This window comes from Otolemur garnettii, unplaced genomic scaffold (genome assembly GCF_000181295.1).
Source record: "Otolemur garnettii isolate 467f Iridium unplaced genomic scaffold, OtoGar3 scaffold00008, whole genome shotgun sequence".
Lineage (NCBI taxonomy): Eukaryota > Metazoa > Chordata > Mammalia > Primates > Galagidae > Otolemur > Otolemur garnettii.
The window spans coordinates 10,622,963-10,644,090 of NW_003852403.1; the positions used below are offsets into that span (position 1 = coordinate 10,622,963).

A 21,128-nucleotide genomic window follows, 5' to 3' on the forward strand; every position below is an offset into this window, starting at 1 on the left:
CCTATGTGACAAATAGGAATTGACTGGTTTATTTTTTTTCGGGGTTGGGGAGAAAGGGACGGGACGCAGGTTTGGTTGGAGCTTTGACCTTTTGCTTACCATCATCCTGATCAGGTTTAATCCTTCCGTCTGTCAAGCTCCCCTTCCCTGGTGAGGGGGTCCCCATCTGAGGGGTCACTTTATATTTTAACCTGCCTAACATCCTGTGCTTTTTAAGGAACGTTGTTCGCTTGAAGTGAGCAATTGCTTTAAAAATACGTCCTCTAGCCATCCCCCAGCTGGAGGAGGAGTGAGAAATAAACCTATTTCTAATATCTCTTTTGCCAAAGAAATGGGCTTTAGATTTTGCTGTGGAAGATAATTCAGTTTTACGACGCATACGTTTGGGTGGTGCATAACTTGGGTGTCCCTTTTTGCGAGACTGTCCCTGAGTGGTATAGATATGAGAAAGCCCATCGAAGAGTGCCTTCAGCTGGCTGTTAGTGGTAAGGCTGCTCAAGGAGGGCACACTGCACTGGCTGGAAGAACTCTGCGGGGAGGGAGAAGAAGTGGACGTGCTGGACTTTTGTGAACTGGGGCTCTGACCAGAGATGGGGGTCGGGGGTGGAAGTGAAGAAGGTGGAGGTTTTAGCTTTTGTGTGGTACCTGTAGCCAACACATGAGAAGTGCATGACTGTTTCTGAGAGACCTTTTTCCTTGGACGATAGTGCTTTGAAAAGTCTATTATTTCACCTCGTGATCTGCGACCATCAGGTGATGGTGTAAAAAACTTAGTAAGGCCATCAATGAGCCCTTTGGTTTTCTTGTTAACTTTAAGTGTAGAGGCAGAAATGTAGGTGGAGGTGGTGGTGATTTTGGTGGTGGCACCAGGCCGAGTGGGGTCTGTAACAGCCAATCTGCTGCTTGAGTCCTTCCCAGATGCAGCATGACCAGATGAAGGTGTGGTACAGACTTTAGTCTTTTGACCCCTACCAGGTGACCCCCTTCCTGTGAATGCATTCATGGATCCTTCATCACTGGTTACAGACCTAGGCAGAAATTTAGAGAATAGTATCAGCATTTAATAGTAGAATTATAAAGGTATCGAAAACAAATTTATAGCAACTAGATGCATTAAATGTGCTTAAACTTAAGAACTGGCTTTTTTGTGTGTGTGTTCCACCACCTAGATGTTTCTCTGTTGAAAAAGGTAGCAGCAACTACATTCGAATGTCACGGTTCTCCCAGGCCCAAGGGTAATATAAGCAAGACAAATTTTAAAGAGACTAAAAGAATACCCAATGCTTTAATTATAATTAAATAAAAATAAGTTATCTTTTATGTGGTCACAAGTAGTTATGACTTCCTGAAATGTCCTTTTTAAAGTATTAGAGGAAATAAGTCATATGTGTTATCCAGAAGCAAAAGAATAAGCTTATCTAATCTCCAGTTAAAAGCAATTTTAACTCAATTTGAAAATTTATTATATAAACGGAATCTGGGTATGTCTATAAATTTGTACTTTTTCTCAGAAAACAATAAAACATACCCTCTTTCTCTCGGTTTATGCTTAGGATGATAAGATAACCAATAATACTCTCTTAGGAGAGAAGACAATTAACTACAGCATAAATATTGCTGAAAAAAGGACAACAATAGCAAAAAACTGAAGAAATGATTAAAGGAAAGCTACAGCGGGTCAGACATGACATGAAAAGTCTGGTGAAGAAGCAGCACATTTACTATGGTCATTATCAGACACTGGGCATCAGGATCTTTCTACCCTGGCTCGGACTGGTATTTTATGTCATTTGATGCTGGGTCCTGCCCATACTGCTGTGTGGTCAGCAGAGACTGGGGGTCACTCCACCGCCACCACTGCTTACATGAACAGCAGCTGACTGCCTTCACCTTCCCTAGGCCTTGGGAAGCTGACCATTTTGTAGCAGAATTTTATACAATAGAGAAACATATGCACGTGAATTATGATAATGCTCAGGCCCAAGAATGTACTTGCAAAATCATCAATTGAGCTGAAAGTTAATAATGAAGAAATGGAAGCCTAAAAATGATATGATACTGAATTATAAAAACTATATTACAAATAAAAGAGTGCATTTTGGTGGCTATCTTGTTACACGCAGATTTAAGGAATGTATTTCAGCGATCAGTTTCCAGGGAGACTGGTGCACCTAGCTACTAGGCTCATCTGAGATGGTTCAACTGCCAGAAGCTTTGCCTGATGCCACCAATTCAGGCAAATCAGGTTAATGCTGAGATCTCCAGTGTCATTACAAGACGCCGTTGAGGGGTACCAATGAACAACTCATCCAGGCTAAAATGTTTCACATCAGAACGCTGCATTTGGACTGTCTCTGGAATCGATTGCCCAGAAAGGATAATATGCTTATAAAGCATGTAAAAGGAAAACTCCCTAGACTGTCTTAAAAACTCCTAAGCTCAAAGGACAATTTTGGACAAACAAAAAGTTAGGATTGGTGCCAGATGCAATTTTCAGCTGTGTCCTTTGTTGAGAAAGTTTATATCCTAATTTGGTTTTTTATAATTGGGCCCTGAGGACACAGTCCCATTTCGAGAACAATGCTTACACAGGGTGAATGCAAAAACATAATTTCTACTTCAAATGATACTAATAGGAAAGATTTTATTCATAAATATGTTTCATAATTGCCTCTGGAAATTAAGGGAAAAAAACCCATTTTAAAATGTCTGTGGTTATAGAGATTTCACAAAGCTTCAGAGCAAACTCTAGAAAGGGGCCTGTCTCCATAAGGAGATAAAGATGCAGAAAGATACTATTTTTCTGAGAGCAGGTAATATAGGGAACTGCTTCACATAAAACTAGGGGGGAAAGAGCAGCAAGTGAGTAAGAGTCTTGGTGTTTGTTCAAGGTCTATGCAGAGTATGTATTCATTTCTAAATGACAATGACCCTCTCACTAAGCCTACAGAGATGGTAAAAGTATACTGAGAGAACTACTATAGATAGGCAAGTCTACTGATTTCATTTATAAACACTTTATTTAATAATGATGGTTCTACGTTCTATATGGTTAAAACACACTCATTTCACCTCTTATCTTTTCTCTACTTTGCTAACTAACTCCTGCTAAATGTTCTACTCAGCTTTAATGGCAATTATATGGCAATACGACAGTGGAAATGGTTATCATAGTATATCTGCAGGCCACTGCAAATATATTATTTTATATGTATGTCTATACATGCGTGCATTTGCCAAATGGTTCTAACTCTCTGGGGGCAAACAGTCATCTGCAGGGTTCTCAGAAGCCCCTATTTGGTAAAAAGGGATCTTACCATGAGAAGATAGAGGTATTTTCTAAAATGTGATCTGGAGTGATAAAAGAAATTCACCATAGACAGGGACAGATTCCTCTCATTTTAAAATTCCTATGAAGGCTCGGCGCCTGTAGCACAGTGGTTACAGCACCAGCCACATACACTGAGGGTGGTGGGTTTGAACCTGGCCCAGGCCAGTTAAACCACCACGACAACTATAACAACAACAACAACAACAAAATAGCTGGGCATTGTGGCGGGTGCCTGTAGTCCCAGCAACTTGGGAGGCTGAGGCAAGAAAATTGCTTAAGCCCAAGAGTTTGAGGTTGCTGTGAGCTGTGATGCCATAGAACTCTACTGAGGGTGACATAGTGAGACTCAGTCTCAAAAAATAAATAAATAAATAAAATTTCTATGAAAATATTTTAATTTTTATATATATATATATTAAGCTCTTCTAATGCTCAGCCAGTAATAAAGTGGCTAAACAGCTGTTTCCAATTCTTATGTTCTGCCTCCATCCTGCTTGAAAAATGTCACTTAGTATCATAGCTACTGCCAACAGAAGACCCCAAAATGCCCATGATAATTAAAAATGTTATTTTCAAAAATTTCTACAGCTTATGCACAAAGAGAAATATTTTCCATCCCTTGAATTTGTAAAAATGACACTTAAAAAGTCTGATGGAATCTAAGGGGGTTACAATCACCTATATTTTAAAGTACAACATAAAAGATTTCTTTTGATAAGATCTCAACCTACAACAATCGTTGCTTTAATTTATTTTTCGGTCGTCCAATGGGTTTTGCATATCGTCGTTTTATTTGTGCAGCTTTCTCATGAAGTAGTTTTCTTCCCTTTTTCTTTGGTCTGCAGACTTGGCAAATCCACATCCCTGAATTAATATATATATGAAAAAAATATTTTAATGTTTCATTTTAGGAGAAGTTGTTAAATATAAACTGCTGCAGTAATAAGCTGCCCATGGATGCTTGCACGCAGAACTTTATTCCAAAAGTGGGTCATTCACTTTTGCCATTCTCCTCAGGAAGCCATGACTAACGGTCAGTTTCCCTGGAGCCAAGGTGGTGAGAGCAGAGGCCGCCCCCATCTCAGAACCCTTCCATAAAGCTGTTCCCAAGGTGTCCCTAAACCTCCCACCACCACATAAACACACATGAAAACTTGTCTCTCTCAGATAATGTACATCTTTTGATTTGAGGGAGACATTTTCAAATCAATCAGTTTTGGGAACTTCTAGGGAAAAAAATATTTGTTTTATCATCTCTTTCTGGAAATTGCCAACACTAAAAAAATTACCAGTATAAAATACCATTTTTAAATTAAAAATTTCAAGTGCTGTGGAGCTACAATAATTAAAACTATACATCTAGCATAGCGAAATAGGTCAATGGATAAGAAACGAAAAGACCATAGCAACCAAAGCCTGTAGAAAACTTTATTACATTGAAAAGGTCACATTTCAAATCAGTAGGGAAAGGATGAAACAATTCAATAAGTGGTGATGGAACACCATCTTTCTTTAAGGAAAAGAATTATTTCTATCCTTTGTAAAAATAAATTCAGACAGATGAATATTATAATATGAAAAATAAAATGTTACAAGTACTAGGAAAAATATGTGGATATTTATATAAGCATGACTGACATTTAAAACTGAATCCATAGATATAGACACATGAATTTGACTACAAAAAAAAAAAAAGAGCTTCTGTAAATCAAGAAGAAAAAAGGTACAAACCCCAATGGACAAATGATCAATGGACAAAATAGGTACTTTACAAATGATGATGTACAAACAGCCAAGAATCAAAGACAAAAAATGTTCGATCTCACCACTCAAAGAAAAAAATTCAGACATCTTTTCCCTAATATCAAATTGGTAAAAGAAATTTAAGTAACACGGCATTTCATCAAATCTAAGATACTATAGACTATAAGATGCATCTGATTGCAAGGATACTAATATGTTTTTTAAAAAATGAAATACAGTAATGAGGAGTTTTGGTCAAAATACAGAGAAACGGGTATGCTCATACACTGGTGGTGAGTCAGAAAACTGATATAGCCTTTCATTGTATGTAACCTTTGATCCAGAAAGTCTTTCCTTAGAAACTTATTTTAAGGAAATAATTTTATTGATGAGAAAAAATCAGAAACATTTGTAATATCCACCATAGGAGACTGGCTAAATAAATTACGGTTAATTTACACAAGGGTTTGGAAAATCAAATACCTTTAGGAAGCACCTAGATTCTATAATAGATATGCAGCTGGACAATAAGGCAACAAATTGTGGGACTATGGCAAACTGGAGCATGCATACCCCTACCTAGAGGACTCAAATCTACAATTTTAAAAATAATGTGCTAACAAAGCTTAGCTATGGCCCACAGTCCCCAGGTTTGTAACCCCAGCTTCTACACTATCGAGTTCTATACACTCATTAAAAACTATGTTTTAGAAAACATTTAATGATATAGGAATGCTTACAATTTGTTATTAAGGGGGGAAGAAATAAGGTTACAAAAACACACGTAGAATGTTCCATTTCTCTTTAAAGCACATATGGAGACAGGAAAGGAACTGCCCATTAATTTTTCTTTTTATTTCTTTTTTGTTTACCTGTATTTTCTAAATCTTCCATAACAGAAATGTATAAATCTTCTAATAAAAAGACAAAGTTATTTTTAAATGTGTAATATGTTGCAAAACGAGGGGGGAAAGGGTGAGCTAGGCTGACTTACACAATAAACCGAGAAGAAAATCCACATTACATCAGACACTAATTAGCTATAGGATAGGTCAGAGGCTCATACTCAAAATAGCTCATCATGGCCAACAAAAAGGTGATGAGTTTCTGTCATAGGACTTTGGAGTCATCATCACTGAAAATATAGTATGTCTTACCTCTAAACGCTACCCTGAGTAATATGGAGAATATTCTAAATTTTGACCTACAAAATCCAAAATTATTCTAATAGCGGACTGGTTTAGGGAGATGGATTGTCTCTTTCATTCCTGTGTCTGAATCAGAGTCTTTCTCATATAAATAAAACCCCAAACTAAATGCTTTTATATTTTTTCTTTACAACCTGTGCCAAATCCAGTGTAATGAAGGGGAGAGGGACAAAAAAAAAATTGCTTGCTTAAGGAACCCGTATGCCTCTGAGCTGTCAGATAGCAGGACAAGGCTAACCAGTATGTAATAAAATACATTTTTAATATGGTTTAAAAGTTCACCTTTTGGCATTCTGGAAAGTGGTGGGTCACAGCATTCCATATGGAATCCTCTATCACAGGAGTCACAAAAAAGCATATTATCCTGTAATATAACATATTAGAGACTAATTGAGACTGAAACCAACTGCTAAAGTCTAGAAATTCTCATGTTACTGGATTAACAATAGCACATTACAATGAAGGTGCACCAAGATCCCAGTTGCAGTCTGACATCACGTGTATTTAAAACTTTTTAAGGAAAATAGCAACACCCTATAAAAAGGAAAAATTTCGACCCTGACAAATTAACCATTTACTGGAGATGGCGTGCTGAGAGCCGTACTTACTGCATTTTTGCCTTGGATTCTACAGGCGCTGCACGTCTTGCACTCGATGCACTGCCACCTTAAGGCCTTTACATTTGTTGTTAACTCAGGACAAAATTTCAAACAGGATGGGTGTCCTATGAGAATAAAAAGCAAGTTGCTTGATGGGAATGGTGCCTCAGATATTTCACGAGTCCCATTCACTAACATTTAATTGATAGCTGATGGTGTTAGCCAACGAACCTTAGGAACTTGAAAATACAAACAGATTGGAGCATCAGAACAATGATTTTCCTTCCTGCATTTTCTTCCTCGGTCGTCTTCCCCTGTATGTAACTCTATGACTGTAAAAACAATGTTTTTTGTTTATACCAACTCCAATCACAAATCCTTGAGGATCTGCTGGTAACCCATGCTCAGGGATGGTGTTCTTACTCCTACAGCTTCTGTTAAAATTCCTGTACTCGCCGCCTTCCTCAACCACCATCTACTCAGAGTATCCTGATTTGCCGGACTGTGACAGGGTGCTGAAGTTCAAACAATTCCTGCTCTGTATGTGTGATGAAATCACAGAACTTAAAACGACAGATAGCTAAATGAAAAACTAGGGCAGCTTAACATAATAGAGGTACATATGCCCTCCCCAATCTAATAGAATCCAAAGAACGCCCCATCGCTAGGCTAGACAAAGAATATCCCATTGCCTTCTTGTCCTGGGTACCTGGGTTTAAATTTTAGAAGTAGGTGCAGAAATGGTAAATTTGAGAGAGAGTTAAGAAGTTGAAAGATCCAGCTCAAATGGAATATGCCAAGAAGCTCACCCTCTGCGGCTTCCCCCATTTTCCCAAGTGTTTTCCACACTGTTCTGGGCACACTTTTCACCTAGCAGTGCTCCACATACCAAGTCTTACTGTTGACTTCACAGAGGAATACTGGGGACCCTGAGGGGTGATGCCATTCAAAGGAGCCAGCCAGGAGCCAATGAGTAATAGATTCCTCCCCAAGGTGTGGGGAGAGTGAGCCTAGACTCTTTTGGAAGGCAACACGGTTTACAACCTAATGGTCTTTTTATCACATAAACCCAGGGAGATCTCCAAACTTGATTTTATTTTTCTAAATCTGGTCTTTAAATAGTAAGAACATTAGTAAATCCCATGTGAAAGAACTTATAACCGAGCTGCAAAAGAAAACTGAGGGGTAATAAAAAAAGCAGATTCTGCAATTTCAAAACTGTTTTATAATTTCCTGACTTTGGCAGGCTCATTGTTTAAATATGTATTTTGGGTTGCTGCCAAAAAGGCCCTCCTCCCTAAAGCTTAACAGGTGCTTCATAAAATTCCACCCACCAGGCGATTTGGCTTTTTGAAGTAAAAACATTCAAAATCAATCATCGATACCGTTAATAAAAGCACACTATTCCTGAGTTTAAAAAAAAAATTAAACATCTGTATTTAAGATGTTGAGAGAATAAAATGTTGTCACGTGATTATGACCCCAGACAGGAGAGACATCCAGGAAGATGCATTGACCCTGTACATCATTCTCTTACCAGGGCTTCTCTCATTTTAAATGAATGCAAGGAAAAGGTTTAAATATATAATAAAAATGGTATCAATCACCTCTTTTGGCTCTGGAACAGCAAACAGAGATAGCTTGTCGACTTTAAGAAGCAGACTCTGAAGGGGGAAGGGAGAGGTCTACTTTGATCGGAGTCCCCCCACCTTTCCCCCCTTATACAGTGAGGGGGGTAAAAATTCAACTTTTAAGAAAAGCAATTTAAATTCCACCCCTAAAATGGGTCCCATCAGCTTAAAAGTATACCATTTACTTCTTTCCCCCCTATTTTTATAGCTTCCTGTAAGTCATACATCACTAGCACATATGACCTCAATTTAATGCACAGAATTTTTCTCTACATTAAAATCTGCTTTTGTACTTTGTAGCTTAATATTCAGTAACTAGGGTAATTCACATCACATTACAGCTTACTATTTATTCTCACAGATGTGAAAGATAGACTTTTTAATAATTATACACTTTGAAAATTAATGGATTTTAGCCATTTTTAATCAAGAGCAAGGAATATTCTTCCTTTCACTTTAAGCAGTATTATAGCAAAACTATGACTATTTAAACTACCCTAACAATTCCAAAATCTTCACCCTCTCTTTCCTTTAGGCAACAACCTTACCTTTATTTAGCTTAAGAGAATTGGCCATAGACCCCTTACAGCTCTAAATTTCTATGATTCTGCGAAAGATGCTGAGGGATAAAGAAACAGTTCCATTTTATTTTTCTTATAGTCAACATTAAAATAACAAAGGAGTGTGACTAAGTCTTGATATACTGCTACACAATCTATAGTAATTAAAGGGAAACAATACTACTGATAATGTAATTCCTTACCTCTCATTTAGTTATTCCATAAACCCAACAATTTCCTCTAAAATTCTCATTCTCTCAGCTGACACAATTCATGGTGGTTTGTCTTTCTGGAGTTTGTTTTACTACTGTGGTTTATAATTTATCAGATTTGAGAGCCATAATATACATTCATTCACTCATTCATCCTTACGTAAACACATATTAAATACTTGTAGCTTGTAATAGTTTTATCTAGCAAAACCAATGGAATACTATTTAAAATTAAACAAGTTCGAATGGAACCACATACCAGCCGAAATTACATTTGGAGGAAGTGCTGTGGGAAGAAAAAAAGTTGGGTGGGGGCTCTGTAGCAGACAGAATAATAGCTCCAAGATGTCTGTGCCCTAAACCCCATAATCATAACCTGCGAGTATGTTACTTGACATGGCAAAAGAAACTGCAGAAGTGACTAAGGGTACAGACACTGAGATGTGGAGATTATCACAGGTCACCTGAGTGGACTTGATCTAATCCTAAGAGTTCTTAAAAACAGAGACCTTTTTTGGGCTTGGTTAGAAAGATGAGATGGGAAGGAGAGGAGGAGAGGTTCACATAATGGAAGGGACTCCACCTGCTGAGGGTGGAGCAAGGGGGCCACAAGCCAAGGTGGGTGGATGACAACAGGACAATGGGGATCTCAGTCCTGCAAACACAAGGAACTGAATTCTGTCAACAACTCAAAGAGCAAGGACATGGATCCCCCCTGCCCAGTCTCCAGAGACAAGCCCAGCCCGTTAGTACCTCGATAATCTGGTGCGACCCATGTTGGACTTCTGATTTACAACTATAAGATAATAAATATGAGTTTTAGACCACTGTTTGTGATAATGTATTCCAGTAGCAATGGAAAACTAATGAAGACTCAGACACTGAGGCCCTGGGACTGGCTATGTAACAATCTGTCTAGCCATCTGTCCTTCTTTCATGGAGATACAGTAAAGAAAAGGACAGACATGGCTCCCATGCTTTTGAAGCATGTAGTCTAGCAGGAAAGGCAAACAGTAAACAAGAATTAGCCTTAATGCCTGTCAATGGTAAGGCTTAGGGGAAAATCTAGCAAGAGGTTAAGAGAAAGGCCTCCCGAAAGAATAGATCTAAAAGGCCAGGTGCGGTGGCTCTTGCCTATAATCCTAGCATTCTGGGAGGCCAAGGTAGGAGGACTGCTTGAGCTTAGGAGTTTGAGACCCTGTCTCTAAACAGCCAGACGTTGTGGCAGATGCCTGTAGTCCCAGCTACTCAGGAGGCTAAGGCAAGAGGTCTACTTGAGTCCAAGAATGCTGGGATTACAGGCGTGGGCCACCATGCCTGACCTTATACATTAGGATTTGGAATCAATGTTGTTTGGTGATTCTTTGGTGTGACAGAATAGGACAGAGGACGGCTCCAAATTTCCAGTTTACATAACTGAATGAGTGCTGATGGTATATACCATTTGCCAAAACGGGAACTCCTTAAAGGAGAAGTGGGCTGCTGTTTGTTTGTTAGGATTTCTGAGGGGAGCAGTGCAAGGTTGATGAGCTATTCGAGATATGGTATTAACTTTGAGGTGGTGAAGGGGTGGACATGTGGAGAAGATTTTGCAGATGTCTGCACCTAAGGGCCCGGAGAAGCTGTGCGGCAAAGTGAGGGCCAACAACAGGGGGCTAAAGAAACATTCACGGGATGGAGAGAGCACAGGAGCTAACAAAAAACGTGGGAAGAAGTGGTAGAGAGAAAACCGAGAAAATGGCAGCACAGAAGTCAAAGAAAGAGAACATTTCAAGAAAAAAGATTCTCAACAAGGTCAAATACAGCTGAGAGGAGTACGTGGAATGGGTTGAAAGACGCCGATCAGATTTTAAAAAGAATGAAAAGTTCATTTGGTTTTGCTACACAGAGGCCACCATTAACCCCGAGAAGCACAATTTTAGTGAAATAACTAACATCTCTTTGGATGGTCAGACCAGCTTTGAGCTTTTTAGGATATGGCACTCACCTTCCTCTTCTCTCTACCTATTCCTCTTTGGATTCTATCTTTCTAGTTCCATGTGGGTCAAGACCTACAGGAACTGTATTAAAGGGCCACAGCATTAGGAAGGTTGAGAACCACTGTTCTAGTTAAAGGTCTCCTTTCCAAACTAATGATTCAATCTGTGCCCAGTCGGTGTGAAATGGGATGACTTAACCAACTGATCCCTGGGGTAACTTTATAAAACGAGCAATCTTTTTTAATATGCCTATATATGTATATCCCTATACTGCCCCTATCAGTTCCCTCTAGGAGTAGAGGGTCACACACATTTTTGTTCAGGGTTAATACATAAATAAACACGGACCCAAGAACTTCAGGTCTCCTGAGGGTGTACTGATATTCTACCTCATGGCTCTCACTCCCTTTACTATACAAAAGGGATTTTTCTCACTCTCCCAGCTGCACCACAGAAGCCTTTCTTCTGTCTCCTGTTTCAATGAGCTTCCACTTAGAATGATGCTGTAATTTTGAACTGTACACTTATCTTAGATTTGCTAATTTGAAAACACACATGCACACAACTCATCTGTAAGTAAGATTTAACCACCCAGCAATCTGAGCAGCAGACACAAAATTTCATTTGGTATAATATCTAATACTTATGTGAAGCTAATTAAAGATAATTTGGTCTTAATGAGGCAAAGAGAATATAACAGTGTTAATTTCAAAGTAGGCTGATCCATGAAAGTCAAGTAAAATCACTTCGCAGTCCCAACACTTCCACAGACCTGAAGACTATCTGATGATTTCCACATTCATATTAGTGTTTAGAATAACGCTTTGCATTTGTCTAACGTTTCATAGTTCATCTTCCCATCATTACCTCATTGCATCCGCACAACAGCCGTGTGGATGCAGGATGCAGACATCATCCCCCACATGCACAGATCAGGAAGACTACAACTACACAGCCAGTGGCAAGCTGTAGAAAAGAACTGGAACACTGGGCTGGGGACGCCACATTTGGGGCTTCTTGCACTATGGATCCCACTTCACATTTGTACTATATGTAAACTTAAATGACTTTTTTAAAAAAGGACTTTTAGCAGGGAAAAAAAAGTTAAAAAAAGTACTGCCCATTTGAAGCACTGAGCCATCTTAAAAACTGAGACATTTCTAATTGGCTTCACTTTATGATGTAAGCAGAAGGAAACATTTATTACTCGTGTCTGTGAAATCTAAGCATAGTCTAAATGTGACATCATACAAATGGTACTTCCGACAGAGATGACTAAAAAGCATCAGGCACATCTGGGAAACACATTTAAGTATGATCCTCCTGCCATCTATATTTCTTTTTTCTGGTTTTATACCGCTATGGCTATTTTTTCCACATAAACATCTTATGTTAGGGATCCCTTTGATCATTCTGAACAGTCTCAATTCAATCCTAGAACCAACGGACTCTTTTAAAAGTGTGAGAAAGCAGCCACTTCCCTAAGGTCAACTAGGGGTAGTAACCAGTCTGTAACCCTCCATCTGTAATTCCCACTCGAGATGTCAGATTGCACTGTAACAACGGGGTTCCCAGCATTTTCAGAGGGCAGTGCTGTCGCATGCTGGTCTAATGTAGCCTTTTTCCCTTACTATTACCAAGGTGCCACAACAGAGATTAAAAGTACAAGCACCCTCAAATGCCCTAAAATGAACCATATTTTATTTTGACTTTTCCATTTAAAGATGAACAATCAACAAAGTTTGGTAGTCTTCTGACCTACCAAATGTAGTAAATGACTACAAAGACAATGGCTTTTTTGATTTAAACGGCCAAATCAAGCACATTCAAAGGCAGATTAAGTGAACCTTCCCAGTAGAGCCAGATCCCATTGCAGAAGTCCACAGAAGCACTCTGAGGCATCCTCTACCCTGAACAAAAGAGACATGATGACCCCAGGGCTTGAATTTCTGCCATGACCCATACCTTGGCTCCAAAGCCTCTGGCTCTCTCTACTTGAAGACTGGCACAGAAAACAACCCAGCTACATAAACTCTCTACACAGTACCCTTAAGCCATTCTTCTCTGTTAAAAGAGAAAACAAAAAGGTATTTTTGAAATAAGAAAACAAACATTAACACTATACCTACACACCCCTAGCTTGACTCTAAAAAAGTATGAACAAAAAGGGAGAGACTTTAAGGGAATCAGCGACCTCAAACATAAAGCAGATCAACCTACTCTTTGGCAGGTCTTCAATCTGGGAAAGACGCAGGGAGATTGATTACATCAGAAAATCTAAGATCTACCTGTTTAGAATTACGCCTTTATACTCTATGAAGGAGGCCCTGAAGTTGTGATCTAAAAGATAACGATCTCCAGCTCCTTATCAACTCAAGTAAGTGTTTCACCAGAGGTAAGGAAATACATGAAGGGAACTTTTCTTCCCACATTTAAGTATGTCTTTAATCTGTCTAGGGGTCCAGACAAATAGATACTAAAGAAATAAAACAGTGGAGGGTGTTTTTAAAGTACCACCTTAAAAACCACAAGGGGTAAACTCTAGACAAATGAACACCACTAAATTGATCGGGCAGTTACACAAAAGAATAATTCATTCAGAATGAGCCTCGTGAGAAAATCCAAAAGATAAGGGCAGAGTCAGAACTGATGAGTGAGGCACTACCTCAGCAGCATAAAACAGAGATCTTGCGGGGTTGAAATGGATTAAACTGAACATACAGATAATGTTTCCATGCCCTTTTGTCACTATCCATGATACCATGGCCAGGTAAAAGAATTTTAATGAATCTGTAAAGCCCATCAAAAAGACTGTCAGAATACATTTTTCAAGCAGGATTTAAAATGTCTTATTTCCAAGCCTCTCCCTCCTACTTAGGTCCTGAAAGCTGCTGAACCACAGAGGGCCTATCAAGTTAAACCTTCATATGAGGAGTAAGAATCATTGCACAACACTGTCATTCCTCAGCATGAAACATTTCCTCTATCCAGCCATCAAGCAGCTGTCACAAGTGGTAGGATTTTTAAATTACTTGCAGCAATCAAGGACGACTGACATCAAACATGCCAACCCATAAAAATGGCTGACATTTATAGTACACTTACCACAGTTCTGGTAGAACCTGTGCTAGGCTATTTACTTGTGCCCTCATGTTTAATTCCCATAAAACCCTAGAGGTAGGTGCTACCATTATTCCCAATTCTCTAATGAGGAAACAGGCTTGGAATGGTTAAGTAACTAACTCAAGGTAGAGGAGCTGGGCTATGTCTGGCTCTTGAGTTTCCTCTTAACCACTATATTTTTACAACTTCCTAAACGAGAGTAAGCTATGGTGTTTTGCAGGTTTGTTGTTTTTTGTTAAGATTACTATAACTAGAGAAATATTCAATCATGAATTTTAAAGTAAGATTTTGGGGGGCAAAGTTTCAGTAGTCTAGTAGAAAAAAATAAATGTTAATACAAAAAGATTAATTTTTAAAAAGCTAATAACTACCACTCAATCTGCTTGGGGTGTGTGTGTGTGTGTGTGAGAGAGAGAGAGAGAGAGAGAGAGACACCTAGGCAAATATAACCAGCTTAACAAGAAGGAAGATTGGCTAGTAAAACAAATTAATTTAAGCATAGTTTATCTTTAAATTTCCATTATAGAACTGGAGGTAAAAATGATCTTAAAATCTTACAGTGAGAAAAAGCAGGTGATAGTGACCTTAAAAGTGGAGTATTACAACTTGCCAACAACTTCCTGATTTCAAGGAATCACCTTCTGCACAAATCGTCCTGTTCCAACCTTATTCCACACTACTTGAATTTCTTTAATGTCTGCTATCTTGACTCTTTCATTACAGTTTCTAGAATACTATCCCTTCCACTCAGCGTCACACACAGCTGGGTTGTAATATTACATTTCACCAGTAGGTGTCAGGACGCTACGGGCACCAACTCAAGTATCTTGAGACTTCAGATTACGTGAAACAGTGATTGCAGTTGTGTTCAGCCTGAAAGCATAGAATTTTCTACACTGAATTTACCTACAGTGTAGAAATCTTACACTGCATTACAGATGTTTGTACAACATGAAAGCTTAATCATAAATATTCATAGTCCTGTATAAACATGTAATATGTACATGTCAATGCTAATATACTCAGACTTTTTTCTCCTTCTTTCCTTTCTCTTTTAAAATTTAAAATCTAATACCACATAATTACCTTAAATAACCAGTATATAGTTTTGATATATAGGGAGATAAATACCATAAAGATAATGGGGTGCTCCTACACAATACAAAAATTACAACTTACCACTACTGCCACAATCTGCACAAGAGAGGAGTTCTTCTGGTTTCTTTTCACGATTTGATTCTTTAGTCCCCAAACAGAAGCTACATATTGGAATGGGATCAGCACGGGGCTATGATAAAATTAAAATTAAAAACATTAAAATCAACCACTTTTCATACTTCTTCAACAAAGAAAAACTGCTACATAAGGTTTCCAAATCAACATTTTCTGCAAGTAAAAAAAATCTCTTACATTGTTTAATACTCAAGTATTACGTCAGTGATATTTAAGTACAGTATTTAAGACTTAGAAGTAATTTCATTTAAATAATGAAATCTAAGATTTTACGATTATATAGCTTTCCTGAAATGAACATTACTAAGGAGTCATTTGATCCCATAATCTATATGCCTATAATAAATTGATTCATCTATGCAGATTATAGTTCATGAATATCATAGAAAGCATAGAATTTTTTTCTAGTCAGACTAAACTTTATCAAATGTGGTAATGCAGGTTACTATTATTCACCAATTAAGTACTTGATGTAAAACATAGATATGTTTTTAGGTGATATAATAATAGAGTTAGAATAAGCAGTAACTAAAATTCTATGGGATTATTTGAGAAGATCAAAAGATAACTAATAAGGCTTTTCTGGCACCAAGGCCTTCAAAAGTAAACCACATCATACCAAACAAAGAAGGTAAAAGCCTCAATCTCTGACATTCTCACTTTATAAAAGAAACAACAAAACATTTGTCTAGCCCCCAGCACCCTTTAACTCTCACTATGAAAATTGCTTTTAACAATGTATAAATCTACATACATCTTAGTGTCTCCATTGTTATTTACTACCAGCAACGCTAGTATTCCCCTCCATATGAATAGTTGACTGCGCCTACAGATATGGTCACATTATTTTGAACAGCTAAAACTGTATGAAAACTAAAATTTTCTTGCATATTCCAAGCCTTCACACATGTTGCCTGCTAGCACGTTACTAAGATGCCTTTATATTTGAATCTCATGAATCAAAAATTCAGGGCAATGTAATCACAAATGTTTTTAAATGTAAATTAAAAACAAGATTTTTACTAGGTCTAGCTCTCTAAATATACATCAGCATAGGATAAACTTCATTTGCTCAGCCACTCTATCCCAAATGCCTAATACATTGCTTGGGGTACAATAGGTGCTCAAAATATATTTGCTATCTGAATAAATGAAGGAAACATACGCTAGCTTAAAAAAATCCCTTCACCTCTAAGATAATATTTCAAATGGCTATAATGATTTCAACTAATGCCTTGGTTCCCTGTGACAACATGTCATCAAAAACAAAAACTCATCTCATGACCCAGCATTTATAAAATTGTTTAGTGTAACTGTTAATTTCATTTTACAACATGAGCATTCATTATCTTGCCCTTACTTTCAGCTTAATTTGTTCTTTTAATATGCATAGGCTTTACTTCACGAGGTAGCTATGCAAATGTGTTTTTGTAGCCCCAGTTAAAAAGCAGAGTATAAAACATTCTGTAGTAGAAAACCAAAAAAGACAAGCTACAACAAATTGGTCACTGACTCCAGCCACAGTTTTTTAAATGCCAGATAATCAGCACTGCATAATTATGGATCCATAGTTATTACTTGCAACTGCTCAACTGCAGTACCTTGGGAACACTTTTGTTCCTTTAAATAGCAATTAAAAGAACAATCTGGTTTTAAAGTGACAACATTCCCCTGATAGATTCTAGCTGAAACCCAGTCCTTGTACTAATGGGATTCCTGCTTTCATTTGATATAATAATGTTCAAGCCATTGCAGCCATCCTTGCAGTGATAAATAATTTACAGAATGTCACATATCATTCATGCAATGAAACAAATCCAAATCTCCCAATCCCATTTTTCTTTCCCAGAGGAATTTTTAGCTGTGAGAGAGACATGGCCATCAGCCAGCATTCATGCTCATTTTTCGTTTTTAACTAAAGGTAACACAAAGGACAAAGGTTGCTAGCAGTTCATGGCCAGAAAGAATGATATCCCATACTCTGCCCAATAATAGAAAGCAGAGATGCTATCACTTCATGCTACATTCAAGTGAACCCCACCATGCTGATGTATGCTCACAACCATTTATTTTAAGGATAACTATCTCACAATACTCTATAAAACCACTGCATTATACAGAAATGTCTGCCCTGCTGAATTATTGATAATTCAAAGCACTTTTTGCTAACCTCAGTATAGCCGAGTCTAATTAACTTTAAAAAATTGTCATTTGTATGAAATGAAACTTCTACAGTAATGCATGTAAAGGGGTCACCCAATTATTATTATCCGCTATTTTCATGCGGACCACACATAAACTGTTTTAAAAAATAATTCCTTGTAATAAGGTAAAACAGACTGTAGTCAGAAAGAGGTCTGAGGAAGTGGCAAGGAGAGTCTACACAAGTCCATTACAGACAAGAGGTCTGAAAATGGACCCCCAAATCTCCAAGTGCTTAATGTCTTTCTTTGAATTTTCACATAGGCACCTAACCTGTTGATTGTTATTTTCTCATCAATATGTCTGAGTATTTTAAACACATCTCCTCAAATGAACATTCACAGACAGGTCTAATGATGAAAATCCCCAGCAAGCTCTGCTGGGTGAGTTCTTCCTCCTCATCATCTACGCAACTGCCCTGTGGCTGCTCCTAAGCTAGACGGAGCTCCTGTACTACTTCATTTAATCGGCTTAACAAACAGAAGATCTGAAAAGTTTCTAAAGTTGCATAGGTCCAAATGAAGAGCTGGACTCAAACCCAAGTCTGTCTTCACTAGAACCCTTTTCTCACCGTTGTCATCTCCCCCATTCCTCAGAACAACAAATGTTTAAAAATGATCTTTCCATCAGTGGCAGCAGCTCTTTACTAAAGTGCTCATTATCTCTTCCAATCAGTTTAGTCCACGACCAATGGCATGTTTTAAAATTGGAACTATTAAGGGGCTTGGCGCCTGTAGCTCAGCTGCTAGGGCGCCAGCCACATACACCAGAGCTGTTGGGTTCCAACCCAGCCCGGGCCTGCCAAACAACAACGACAACTACAGCCAAAAAAATCCGTCAGGTGTTGTGGTGAATGCCTGTAGTCCCAGCTGGTTGGGAGGCTGAGGCAAGAGAATCGCTGAAGCCCAAGAGTTTGAGGTTGCTGTGAGCTGTGACACCACAGTACTCTACCAGGACGACATAGTGAGACTCTGTCTCAAAAAAAAAAAAAAAAAAAAAATTGGAACTATTAAGAAACTAACCATTATGATTACTTATTCATTACCATGGGGAAAAGGTACCTTTAACATGGAGAAGTCAGGTGATACTTCCTCCTTAACCAATATGTGCCAAACTGACATCATGTGCCTTCCATGTGCTGTTTCAAAGGACTCAGCACTGTCTAAACAGTATTCTGGCCAGGAATATTTATCCTGAGTCCACTTAGAAGAGAATAATCAAGCAAATCCCAATCAAGGAGCAATCTGTAAAACAACTGGCCTGGACTCTCGAAAAAATGTCAATGTCAAGTAAGAGCCCTAAAGGGGCAGAACCAATTTAGGCAACTAGAATGGCATGAAAATAAATACACTTTGTAATCCTTGGTTGGATTCTGGATTTAAAAAAAATACCCATAATGCTATTTCAAGGGCATTAGTGGGATCACTAGGGGAATATGTACTCAATATAAGACAATATGTAAAATAGATATAAATTTCTTGAGTGCATATAATTGTGATTTGTAGAAAAAAAATGTGCTGAAATATTTATGACTAATGTGCCATCATGTCTATACCTTATTCTCAAAAAGAAAAAAAAAGCATGTTTGAATGTGAGCACGCAGAGAGGGAGAAAGTGAAAGTGGCAAAATGTTAATGACTGGTGGATCTATGTGAAGGGCACAGGGTCATTAGATATTTTTTGAGACAGAGTCTCACTTTGTTGCCCTGGGTAGAATGCTGGAGCATCATAGCTCACAGCAATATCAAACTCTTGGGCTTAAGTGATCCTCTTGCCTCAGCCCCCCAAGTGCTGGGACTATAGGCACCCACCACAAAACCTGGCTATTTTTAGAGATAGGATCTCACTCTTGCTCAGCTGGTCTTGAAAACTCCTGAGCTCAAGTAATCTGGCTGCCTCGGCCTCTCAGAGTGCTAGAATTACAGGTGTGAGCCACCATGCCCGGCCCATTAGATTATTCTTTCCCTTTTTGTTCATGCTTACAACTTTTCGAAACAAAAAGTTGTAGGAAAAAGAATACAGTACTCCTTCACTCTCAAAAAAGACCTAGACTAAATTACCATCCATAGTCAGCCCTCCATATGTGTGGGTTCCACATCTGGGGATTCAACCAACTATGAATAGAAAATATTCAGAAAAAAGGGGGGTGGGGAAGGCTTTAGCACCCATAGTTCATTGAGTAGGGAACCAGCCAAATACACCAAGGCTGGAGGGTTGGAGCCCTGCCTGGGCCTGCTAAACAACGACAGCTCCAACCAAAAAACAACTGGCCGTTGTGGTGGGCGCCTTGTAGTCCCAACTACTTGGGAGGCTGAGGCAAGAGAATAGCTTAAGCCCAAAGAGTTTGAGGTTGCTGTGAGCTGTGATGCCACAGCACTCTACCCAGAGTGACATAGTGAGACCCTGTCTCGAAAAAAAAAAAAAAAAAAGGTGAATAATTGCATCTGTTTTGAATATACCCAGGCTTTTTTCCCTAAACAAAACAGTATAAAAACTATTTACACATAGCATTTACATTGTATTAGCTATTACAAGTAATCTAGAGATGATTTCAAGTATACAGAAAGATAACACACAGGTTATATGCAAACAGTGCACTATTTTATATAAAGGACTTAAGCCTCTATGGATTTTGGTATCCATGGGGAGGGGGGCAGGATTTCCTGGAACCAGTCCCTTATAGATACCAAGGGACAACTGTAGTTGGATTATAAGCATTTATAAAACAAAGTATCTCAATCCAATCACCGACTCAGAGGAAATACAGAGGACAGAGGAACATGTTAATCTATAGAGCAGGGAGATGCTAGTACCAAAACTCTAGAGAACAAGTGGCCCAGTTTCTTCAACAAATAAATTAAAAGGAAGACAGTAAATGAGAGTGCAAAAAATAGATATTAAAAAACCAAGATTGAGAGACATTTAAAAGGCATATCAGCCAGTCACCATGTGTGAACTGCATCTTGATCATGATTCAAAGTATGAAGGAAAACAAAACAAAATAAGGGCTATTAGCCTTGAAGGAACTGTTTGGAGGAGATGAGATGGGTGTCTTCATCCAGGTGACAGGGTTAGGTTAGCTCTTGTGGCTCCAGAGTACAAAACTGGGGCCAGTAGGGGTTACAGCAGAGAGACTTTCAAACAGAGCTACCCAGCAGTAGAATGGATTCATCTATTCTTTCCTGCTTTAATTACTATTTTATTTTCATATTGTGGTAAAATATACATAACATAAAATTTCCCATTTTAATAAATTTTAAGTACACAGTTCAATGGTATTAAATATATTCAAAATATTGTGCAATCA

The 21,128-nt window shown here is 38.3% G+C and overlaps 1 protein-coding gene across 3 annotated transcripts in view; it reads right to left on the reverse strand.

Moving 5' to 3' along the window:
* KAT6B (lysine acetyltransferase 6B) overlaps positions 1-21,128 on the reverse strand; it is a 184,822-nt gene that overhangs the window by 53,909 nt on the left and 109,785 nt on the right. Inside the window, exons 2-6 of one of the 3 annotated variants that reach the window (XM_003783531.3) lie at positions 15,566-15,674; positions 6,891-7,006; positions 6,565-6,646; positions 4,063-4,195; positions 646-1,028 (exon numbers count right to left, since the gene is read on the reverse strand). In XM_003783531.3, the coding sequence (XP_003783579.1) occupies positions 646-1,028; positions 4,063-4,195; positions 6,565-6,646; positions 6,891-7,006; positions 15,566-15,674 (823 nt within the window). Of the gene's footprint in view, positions 1-99; positions 1,029-4,062; positions 4,196-6,564; positions 6,647-6,890; positions 7,007-15,565; positions 15,675-21,128 lie in introns of all 3 variants that reach the window. The other 2 variants (XM_003783529.3, XM_003783530.2) reach the window with 2 other exon arrangements.